Source organism: Amphiura filiformis, chromosome 1 (genome assembly GCF_039555335.1).
Source record: "Amphiura filiformis chromosome 1, Afil_fr2py, whole genome shotgun sequence".
Taxonomy (NCBI): Eukaryota; Metazoa; Echinodermata; class Ophiuroidea; order Amphilepidida; family Amphiuridae; genus Amphiura; species Amphiura filiformis.
In genome coordinates, this window is record NC_092628.1 from 72,491,435 (window position 1) to 72,503,620 (window position 12,186).

At 35.2% G+C, this 12,186-nt stretch overlaps 1 protein-coding gene across 1 annotated transcript in view; it reads left to right on the plus strand.

The window, feature by feature from the left end:
- The first annotated feature begins 2,170 nt into the window (after nucleotides 1-2,170).
- Nucleotides 2,171-12,186, plus strand: part of LOC140152869 (uncharacterized) — a 28,378-nt gene continuing 18,362 nt past the window's right edge. The window contains exons 1-2 of the mRNA XM_072175399.1: nucleotides 2,171-2,528; nucleotides 9,254-11,314. Coding sequence (XP_072031500.1) covers nucleotides 10,281-11,314 — 1,034 coding nt within the window. The 5' untranslated portion in view covers nucleotides 2,171-2,528; nucleotides 9,254-10,280. The remainder of the gene's footprint in view (nucleotides 2,529-9,253; nucleotides 11,315-12,186) is intronic.

Genomic DNA, 12,186 nt, shown 5'->3' on the forward strand with positions numbered 1-12,186 from the left:
TTCAACAATTGTAAATAATTGCTAGCAAAGTATTTATTACTTCCTCATGTTAAAGTCATTCATAATTTGTAGTGATGTTGTCTGTTATACAATGACTGTAATAATAAGGAAAGAGGGTATCAATAACGTGTGAAATTGGTTTATTTGCTTGAAAAGGCTTGTCAATTTATGAAATAAGTTAGTAGCGTAGCCACAGGATCCTATTTTTAATCATTTTAAGGACACTTTACTCTTTGCCATCCCCATTTTTTGTGGGGCAGTTTGCCCCCCCCCCTCCAGCTCCCCCTGGTTTATCCACCCCTGATAAGTGTACCAAACATAATTGCAGTAAATGTATTTTATTGGCTTTAAATAAAATGTAATCATTCCAAAATGTTCTTCAAATGTATAGAAGGAAGTCAGATGAAAACTTTATGGATGGAATATTTCAATTCAATTGGAGAAAGATGTATTAGTTTATATACCTTCCTTCAAGAAAAGAAGTCAACTTGTACATTAAACCTGGGCTTTGTGTGGAAGCTTATTGAGGTGGGTTTTTTAAACTATTTTGCAGCTTTTGAAAATAAAATACTTGTTATTTATTTGATCTAATTTGGTTTTTTAAAAGAATGAAACCAGGATTAAAAATCTATACAACGCCTATGGTAGACATGACCTTAATCTTCCACACAGGGAGTGTGAATGTATACACCCCCTGTGTGGGAGATTAAGGTCATTTCTACCATAGGGGTTGTATGGATTTCAACTGGAATAGCCCATTGAAGCTTAACTGCAAAGGTCACTGATATGATAAAGTTAATTTGAATAACTTTAATTTTGTTAATATTTTTTGTGAATTTTTTAGTTAGTGCTGGAAGTGATTACCAAATATCATGATTTGTGATCATTGTATGAATATTTTGCTCAATAAAATTGTGAAACCAAACAAAAAGCCTGAATATAATATGGTGTCTCAAGTTATTTATATTTGGCGTTACCACCCCCTCACCCCACCGAGTTCTTCATATATTAACGAGTTTTATTTTGCCTAGATATTTTAAATCAAGAAAATAGGATATATCGATTTTTGCATCTAACCTCTTCATTTGAACATGATAGTCAATGTGAAAGTTATTATTATTCACAGTTACAGTTGGAAACGGCTCATTATGCATTAATGTATTAATATGGAATGCCACCATATTGTCGACATGAATATCTGTTCCGATTTGCAGAATTTCAAGAAACTCGTTATTTACCCGACATTTTTTGCTTTCTGATATCTAAAGAAACTGATGGTAAAGAAGTCTAAGAAAATTTAATGACCAGCCTTCAGCTCTTCAGAAGACTTCAGAAGTCTGGTATCGAATTTAGAATCATGTTCATGGAATCCTGTATGAATACGCTGTGGAACACGCATCATGTTATGACCCACATCTTTATATCACCTGGAATTACCTTTGCAGTCGTCATTTCCTTTTAAAAGGACATCTTATTTCATAGTAGACCTGCTGCTTACACTATTATTACGCTTCTTTGGCTAAATGGGTATCGATTTGTATGCATGATTTCTGGATCCTTTCTTTCCCAGGCTTTCTTTGAACAATCCATGCCTCATATTTCTTATTCAATACTTTTAACACTAAATCAATCTTTAGACTTAGAGAGCTTGCATTATGTGGGCCTGATATAAAATTTATTGATGACCATATTAATTTATTAAAATAACAAAACAAAATACCCAGCCCAGACCTGAGACTAGTTACTAGTCTCCAGCCATTCTTACATGCAGGCTGAAAGTCAAGAACTGCCAGCATGGCAATATAGGCCAATTTGCTTAATTTCTTGCACATTAACATGATCAGTGATTAACCTTCAAAATGGCTCAACACCAAGTTCGTTCCAGGAACACCATTGATAGGCCTATAATAATTGATAATTATTTGAAATGGTCAATTATATATTGAACACAAATTTGAAATGTCAATCATTTATATGAATGAATGATCATTATCGCAATATTTCTACTAAACTGGCTTACGACTCATGACGTTGATTATCCAACAACACAAAAAAACTTTTAACGCTCTCATGGTTCCTTTATTTTCAATATTAATATCAATATTTTAAGTCAATATGTAATGATATTATTGACATTTGAAGAGAAAAGTAAGAGTTGTGAAAAGGACTATCAAGATGATCCAGCAATGTCCGATTAGGAAGTGACTGAGTGACAGATAGACGTGACAACCTTAAGGATGGGTCCTTGCAAGTATTACATAAAATGATTATTCTTTCCTGATTTTTACGAAGGCTTCATCCGTTTTCTTGATGCATATGCCTTACAAACGTATATAAAGGACGACTTATTGCTTATTATTAGTGCTGGGATCCTTCAGAGATCCTAAACGTGTTTTTGCAATGATGGCCAGGAGGAACGTGGAACCTATTTCTGATGTTTTTGTGAACTTAATGGCAACTGATTATTTTAAAATTGACGACGGAAATCGACGGCGAATGGAATCGGAATCTGGTATCGATATTCACAAGTAAGTCAGCTGCAAAAGAAAGTCTCTACGTTGGTAGTCATGTTTCTCTCTATGCTATGCGTGTTTCGTTTGTCGCTTGTTATTCCCGGGTTGTTATTATTTTAATATATTGAATAATGATAATTATTTAATTGTGAGAACACTTACAATCCATCACGCAATTTGCGCTCAAATCAAAATCCCTGATCAAAATAACTTAAAACACGGTACTGCCTATACAAATAATTGACTTTATGTTTAGCATTAGGCCTATATTTAATAAGTTTTCATGTATTGTATTTTTTATGTATTGGTTTCATCATTATATTTAATGTATTGCTACATTGTATATCTAAGTTTGTTATTTTGTTTCTTAAATTATTATTTGTATTGCACCTTGATTGAACATCTTGTTTTGCGTTATAAATTCATTAAGGTTAGCAACTATTTTAAACTGTTGCGATTTGGTAGTTCACAGCATCTTGCGAAAGGTACGGTACATAGTGAGCTTTGGCAAAAATTGCATTGATCATAGTGGGGTAGAAGAATTCAAATATCACAGATATACTTTTGTAGGTCCTGCATGTGGTTCTTGACTTATGTTGTAAAGAGGGCTGAAACAACAACACTTTTGTAAAACGTACTCTCTAGTCTTAAATGGAAAGATTGGGGTGAAGAAAAGTCCAAATTATGATTGAGAAATTAGTCTTAAAGATTGAAAATTCAAACTAAATTCCATTGCATTTTCAATCTAATTTTAGACTTTTCCTCAACACAATCATTAAGATTTGGTTTTAAGAGAATACATAACTCATTAACAACAATAAATCAAGCAAGTTTTCAAAGTGTATGATTTGTAGAATGAATTGTTGTAAAACATCAAAGTGTTATTTTTCAATAATATGTTGATTTAGACAATTAAAATCGATTTTTGGTTGCTTCGACCAACAAAAGATCGTAAACACAGAGCTCAAAATAAATGAGTGAGATGGTAACGCCGTCAAACGTAGCCCCTAGTTGAGCTAGTTCACACCACGGGCCTTCGGGTTTGGACCACGCGTACGTACGGCGTCTAGGTTGTTATTAAATTGCAAAGAAGGAGATATAATAGGCCCTATATGGAGAGTTCCGAAGGAAGAATAAGGTATTCTAAAAAGAGTAGTGTTATAGGCTGAGCAATAAGTGACAATTTTCATCAAAATGTTGTCCCTCAAAATTGAACATGTGAATCAGGAGCGCTAGGAAAAAATGCCTACTTGCTTTTTTGTCCAACAATGTTAATATGACAAAACGTACAGTAGCTTACCCTGCACCTATGTGTCGTTTCGACCACGATATTAATAAAAAAAAATCCTTAAAAAAGAATGGGCGGCCAATGGGAGCTTTGATGTGCTGGGGGGGGGGGGCTCCCACTTTGGATGTAACGCGTATGTAGGGCTGTTAAGACCCTCCTTTTCACCATCACTGTCACCCAAAGACCCCATTACCAGCACCAGGGTTCGGTTTTTGTCGGCAAAAACCTGTTTTTGCCAACAAAGTGGCAAAAATTGGCAAAAACCTGTTTTTGCCAGTTTTTGCCTGCATGGAATAAACCGGCAAAAATGGCACAAAATGGCAAAAACTCATATATAGTCAGTCAAATATTAAAAAGTAATACAGAAAGCTCATAAATAGTAACACACAAATTTCAATGAATCATTCAACATATTTTTTGTCTCATCAAGTCCTTAAAATGAAAAAGTTTTGAATTTGATAAGCCGCATTTCAGTTAAATGCACTAGTGAGCAATAAAAACCCATGCCTTTTATTTCTTATATGTTACTTATAATTACAAAATCTGGCCTTGTTACACTCAGAAAAGTATTTTTGTAACATAATAATTTGTTTTGAGATGAAGTGAACTATTTGTCAGTTTTTTAGTTTTTGCCATTTTTGCCGGCAAAAACTGGCCAAGTGGTTAAAACCGCGGTTTTTCCCACCTGCGGCAAAGGGAAAAACCTGCGAACCCTGACCAGTGACCAGCACATGCTCTGTCACCCAAAGACCCCATGTTTCCTTTAGATATAGATCTGTCACCCAAAGACTTTCCATCTGAATAGCAACGAGTCGTCTATCACTGATTTGGTTAATTCTGTTGAAATAACAAAGCCATTTGAAGCCATGATTTAGAACTATAGAAATTCAATTTTCGAGTTAAAAATAGTCCCGACGTTTTTTCGTGCATATTCAATTGTAACGTTGCGTTTTTGGTACTCCTGTGCGATATTCGGTTTAAAAAAAACACAAAATAAAGTTGAGAAGAAGAACAAAGAAGAAGCAAATAATTTTTGTCGAAAGTTGCAGCAAAGAACTGTGAAAATCGCAGTAAAGGACCGAATGAGCGTCTGCTGCAACGTAAAACGTCGGACTATATAATCTGGCCTTTATTGATCAGGAAAACGTTGTTGTTAAATTTCTTAGGCAGCACATTGGTTATGATAACAAAATACAGACGACCACTTTCTTAGGAATATATACACGGGTCAAACGCCAGACGTTGCGTCTTTTCGTTCTCTGGTGCGATTTTAATACAGCAATGCGACATCCAGGGGCCTGGGATACGTCGCAAGAAAATACATGATACATTGCTACATAAAAAACAATTATGACTGTAATAAACATAATAAAATAATCGTTATTTCAAAAACCGATAAACCGCCTGAAACCGATATATATATATAAACCAAAAAAATTTGTTTGTTTTGTTGTTTCCTTTTTCTTTCATTTGTTGGAACACTTGACTTGTGGTTTTTTTCCTTGCGGGTTAGAAATTTTGTATGATGACATAGGCCTATATTTACTTAGTATCCAATGTCTAGGCCTAACCCGCTGAACCCGCAATGATTTTTTATATACAATTTCTAAAATTATGTAAAAGGTTTCAATAAAATTTTGATGATATGAGGCTAAATAAATTATGAAGTAATTACAACGTTATGAAGTAATTACAACGTTACCTTCATGCATTTAATAAAAATAAAATTAATATAGGTAAGATTTTTAGGTGAAATCTATTTCACCATAGTATTCTCTTTTTTGGATTAGGGCTGGGGTTTTAGGTTAGTTGGGCTTGAATGGGTTTGTATAATTATAGTAAGGCTTGGGGATGGAAAAACATTAAAATGAAATTAGAAATTAACCAAATGCAGGCAAGTCAGTAAGAACTCGAACATGCATGGATACGGTAATGCATTATGTGGATAGCACGAACGTGTGTGTAGCGCCGTCATTTTAAAATTCCCAAGTAAAATGATGCAGTGAGGGCACAAACATGATTACTGATGAGATGAGATGATACTGATGTCATATCAGACAGATGAGACAGTGCATACCTATACCTCAGTAGAAGCTCAGCAGCATAAAAATACTAAGAGCTACTAAGCTGATACGACAAGAACTGAAAATCTGAATTTGAACTTTTTTTTAGATGTCGATATATGAGATTAAGATTCAAAATGATGAAGTTGAATTTGAAACAAATACAATTTTAATCCATGATCCGGATTTGCTCCTTTTCAGGCCTCAAGGGGTTCAGTATTGGAGTCGAGATTGTGTTTGCAGTCGAGGTTTGGAGATAAAATCGGAATTTAGAGAAATATTAAATGGATCAACTTAGAAATTTGATAATAGTAATAACGTCCCAATAATGTTTAACGTCCCAAACTTTTTTTTTTTTGTGCTGCGGTGATTAACAAAGAGCTAGAGGTAGACAACAAATTATTATAAATATAATAAAATTTGTTTGTCTCACGGAACACTGCTCTTAGTCTTACCACATAAGCATGTTAAGGGGCTGCGCCAACTTTATGAATGAATACAATACAATAATACAGCTGATCGATCTCACGCATGCGTGCATCAAGTTCAACCTACTATACTACGAAAGGGATTTTGTTAGAAAAATTCCCAAAATTATTCTGAAAGAACGGATGAAATGGAAAATACCAATTTTATGTAAAATTATAATAATTGCACCTAGTAAAAGATTTTGTAGAAACCTCTTTTTAGATGAGAAATCCGTTTATTTCATCCAATATATAATATTTTGCTCTTTATTTCTTAGTATTTTTCACACGTCCCCTGTATGCCAAACCTTGGGTCCTTTACGTTACTCAGAGTTACGTGCAAACAATAACTGCGATAGTGTGTGTGATGCTAGTAGATTATAACCTCCTTACAGGCCCTTGTGCTATCGATCCCCCTTAAGCGAGCAAAACATCATCGAACCAACCCTATCAACCGTACTGAGTGAACCAGTGAGCATAGTGAGTAGAATTCTAAACAACAACATATCCAAACTGATGCAGATGATAAACGACATGTGACTCGGGATGCCGCTGAACCCTCTTTCCAGTTCGTTAAAGGATGAATATCTTAGCGGCACACACTTGATGTATTGCTTGTGACTACCATGTTTTCAGAAAATCTTCCTATTTGATTGAGTTTGATTCATAATGACTCGAGAGCATTAGCTTGTACGCGAGAAGACTAAGAGAGAATGCACTTAATGCATTGCAATAAACTTCTGTATTTGGTCGCAGTGTACAGAAGCTAACTCTCATCCAGTATGTGGCTCAGTATATCAGCCAGGAGTCGTAGGTGACAGAGGTAGTTTGGGAATTTTGCTTACCACAGTAACGATATGCAAAATTCTTTATTTTCAACGGCAGAGTAGATTATGCCAGAAAGCAAAGAAGTAATGTAGGTAGTACTAATACCATGCATCTTCAACCTCGCAGATTGTAACAACGATAGCTTTTACAGGAATTACCTAATTTTATAGGATTTATGTATCGCTTCGGAAAAATAACAGTTTGTGGAATATTCTTTTCAAATAACATTGCAACCAATCCACTGGAATTAATTTACTTGAAAAGACACTTACAGCAGAAGAATCACTGTTTGCAGCGCTGAGGATTTTAATAAAGGTAAGAATATTACACTTCATTTGTTTATCATTAATCAACCTAAAGAAAGATATCGTAATTATTTTCCAATCTTTGCGTGATTCCAACAAAATCCATCTCTGGAACAAGTCCCATCTAACACGTCAACAGGAATATAATGGTATACGTGGGATAATGTAACTTCACTATCTCAAACTTGAAAGATGTCCCTAGGACTAGGAAACTCTCGACAAGTTTGAAGACTCGATCAGAAAATGACAACAAGAGTTTTAATAATATTATTAAATAATGACCTTCAGTCAGTTGCTGACGTCGAAGTTGTGTGTTTCGAGGTATGCAACTTTATCGACGTTTGATATGCGAATATTGTTTCCCATCTAAAACGGCGGTCTGAAATTCAAGAGTAAATCCATATACAGCATAGTCATGATAGTCCGCTTAAACTAAACCTATGTAACTACATTCGTGGACAAAACACCCCTTATTTTATACAAAATATACATCGTCACCCAAGAAAAAAGTTTCTTTTGAAATCCTTTAACCCAATGACCACACTAATTTTTTACGATAAGCAAGTGCAAGTGTTAATGTAATATTAGATATCACTGATAGACCCTGTAGTTAGAGCCTTGTCACAGACAGATCCCTGGTTTTCCAATGTAAAGTTGCCAAGAAATACAAGCTAATACACTAGGTTATTTCAAAAAGTAATTTTCCCCTAGTCAACTGTACAGCAGTCAGCCGTGTTAGTGTAGTGTTTCGAAGCTTGTCGAGTTCTCAGAGAATCAAGATTCTGGTTCTACCAGTAAGCATAGCGTACAAGGATGAGATACTACCTGCTACAACAAGCATGATAAGGCTAAGGCGATTGCATTTATGTTCAGAGAGTTTGAGCAGTTTAACTTGCGCAGTCTTTAATCGAGTATTCAATTCTACTACTATTCCTACATGTAAATATTATTAACCTGAACCCTAAACACTTCCACCCTTTCTTACCAAAACACCAAATTCTAATCATAAAACACTTACCCTATAACTCTAAAGCGTTAGGCAACCCTAATCCGAAGTACTAAGTTTTTGGTTATTGTTCAAGTGTACATGCGTCCATTTTAACCGATGTGTCTTAATGCTAACCCTAAACAACCCTATTAACGTTACCCCTAACCTAAAGTACTAAACATTCCGAATCAGATACATGTTATAGCGGTGACTTCATAAAATATTGGCACCATTGACTATTATTTGGGACTATAGACTCCAATTTACAATCAGTGTGTGATAACTCCTTTCCAGTCCCGTTTCCAGTATGCATGTCTTACACTAGAGTTTAAAAAATCCAAATAAATGAGTAAATAAATAAATAAATAAATGAATAAATGAAATAAAAAAATATATCATAGTTCATACAGGATTGGTATGATGAATGGAGCATAACCAAAACCAACCTTAAACTTATGTGAATTTTGTTAATGAATGAACTATACTACCAAATAACACTACTGTTGCTAAACCTTAGAATTAAGCGTTCTGGCCTAAATACCAGATATTATATAAAAATGATATTGCCCCACTAATCTTTGAGTTGAAGATAACTTGTACAATTTGTTCACCATCATGACCATAACATACGTTTCTTAGATATTTCACTTCAAGACAATTCAAGACACGTATGTTTAGGTGTGTGTATCATCAGGTGCCCCAAATGCAGCCAATCAACAGTGCATTGTATGTCTGATTCAATTAGCGTATAATTTTACACTTTAACAAATTTGGCATCTTTCTTTTTTTCAATCCCTCCAGGTGTAGCATCACCCAGACTTGCAAGCTATCAGCAATCAGGAGGTCAAAAGCTGATCCGTACTTCGCTAGGTTGCCCGTGGACGAGTTAATATCCGGCCCGCATCCATCAGTCTGCCTGAGCGTCAAAAGTTATCCATCAAGTGTAACATCCCTAAGACCCGTTTTTTTCTTATGGTGGAAGTTTACGCTGCTATCTTCAGGAAGTACATCATTAAGAGCTACTCTCGTTCCCAGGGATTAGCTTTCGATGCACTTTTAAATCCTAACGGGCCTCACAAAACGGGACAATTGCTTCCTGAGAACGTGTATATAATCATCAGTGGCAATCTTATGTGTGTGTTTTTCAGGAAACTCTACTAAAGTAAAAGAAGAGACATATTAAACGGACTGTCTGTGATTGAACTATCGAAGGATGAGTAATTCTATGTGGAAAATATTGTTAAGTTAACTATAAACTGAACTGATTTGCCTTATTTGTAGTATAAAGGAGCCAACATTTGATATCTTTATTTTTATAATTTACCGCGGTGCATTGTGGATAAACGAGAAGTTCCTGGATATGAAATTAGCCAATAGAGCAGTGACATCGTTTTACTATGCAGGTTGTTCAATATAGAGACATTAGCTTGCATTTAGACGGAATATAACGGACGGCTTAAAACCATGTTGCGTTGGAAGTACTCGTCTATATTGGTGCACTTTTACTACGCTAATTGATGACAGCCACATTTTACTTATAACGCTATGAATTATTTCAACGTATACTAATGGATTTTCCCTGTATGCAATATACGGTTTGGATAGCAGCCTAAGTAATGTGTATTTGGATCTGTCAAGTGTAGCGTGTGCTTCATCAAGTTCTTCAGCAACACATAAATTGAGCAGTTTAACGACATACGTATTATGTTGAGGTCTCTTGCGCATCACTAGATGGCTTGGCAAGATAAGAATAACATCATAATGTCGTTGACCGAAAAAAGAGTTCTCTTATCTTTCTAAATAAGCGTAGGTAACTACGGAGCCAAAGATGAAAGGAGATCGGGAGGTACAACTTGATAATCAACCTTCCCCAATCCGTGTCTTGCGAGGGTCTCGTAACAGGAGACCAAAGACTTCAAACATGACTGATACATCGCCACATTCGCCCAGAAGGAAGTCTTTAAATGATAACAGCAATATTTCGACTTCGTCAATTACAGAAACTGAGATTTCTCTCGATTCTGGATATAGCAGTCAAAACTCCGGTGAGCAGTTCCTAATGGATTTTAATATGCAATGTCCTCAGGTGCTCATGACATCACCTGTTCGTAGACGAAGACCATCTGGTAATTCTGTAAGATCCAAACGTTCAAAAAATCAAAGATACGCATTGAATAAACGCAAAAGTTTACCAGTGATATTCGAACAAGAGGATGCTGCAGTATTATGCTCCCCTACCACGCCTCCACCTCGTCGCAAATCACAAAGAAACAAGATCAAGAGACGACCTTCATCAGTTGCTGATGCTCTTATTGGTGCTAGTTATAATTTTCCTGGTGCAAGACGGAAAGGTTCAACAGTTTTACTTGATAGAAACGGATTGAAAAAACGCATATCAACATTGGCAGATGGTGTTGTGAGTGGAGGAGCTACAATTGTGCCGGTTGTCCCAGCTACAGGTTACAATGGCTCGAGGCAAAACTCTGAGGTCTATAGCGTTATTCCACGGAAAACGCACCTGCCGAGATACGGGTTCATCATTCAAAGAAATCCATATACACCTCCTCCTAGTAACCGCCGTAGACTATCAACAGTTACTATATGTGGCTATCCACATCAAGTACATGTACGACGACAACAATCTACGCTATCCATAGATGAAATTAATAAGAAATTAACGCAAGCAAAACTGGAGAGAAAAGACTCCAAGGTTCAGTTCTCCGTTGTAGAAGATGCTGGTGCAACTCCTAGTGATGAGAGAAGGGATAGTATTGCAAATAAGAGCGACGGGACTGCATCGCAGGTTGCTGAGTCGGTGTATTCGCCAACTGGAAGTGAGAGTGAAAGCGAAACAACATCCAGGTATATATCTTGAAATAGTACAAGCCGTGTTGTTGCAATTGCCATGATTGTACTAATTAATTAATAAATACAATTGCTTATGTAAATGATATTATTTTACTTGATTGCTTTGTTAATTATACGTTTATAGTGGGTAAGTAGTTTAAGGTGCTACTACACCTCTTGATAAATTTGTGACTATTTTTGCATTTTTCTCAAAAAATAATAACACACTCCCAGCAAACACAAAACGTTTTCGACATCATTCGCAAAAGGTTATAAAAGGTTGTCAGAAAACGTTTAAATGTCGGGTTATATAAAGGGTATATTAAGAGTATAAAACGTTTTCATAACCTTAAAAACATTTTTGATAATCTACTGCTCTGCAAACAAAAATGTTTTACAGAAAACGTTTAAATGTCGGGTTATATAAAGGGTATAAAAACGTTTTAATAACATTCCAAAAACATTCTTGAAAACTTGATACAAAACATTCTAAACAGAATGTTATTTTGGGGTTGAACAAATATTTTGCGAAAAACGTTTGCCAAAAAATATTTTCAATAACGTTTTAAAAACGTTTTCATGACCTTTATATAACCCGACATTTAAATGTTATTAAAAGATTTTGAAAAAAACATTTTAAGAACATTTTTGTGTTTGCTGGGTTCAAACATTTTAACATAATGTTATTTAAGTATTGACACAATATTTGGCAAAAATGTTTGTAAAAATAGTTTACAATAACATTTTTTGAAAACATTTAAAAATATTGTTGTAGTGTGTTTTCATACAAAACGTTTTAAAACGTTATCATGACCTTTATATAACCCGACATTTTAATGTTATTAAAACGTTTTACCTAAACCAAAAGCCAAAATATAACTTATTTA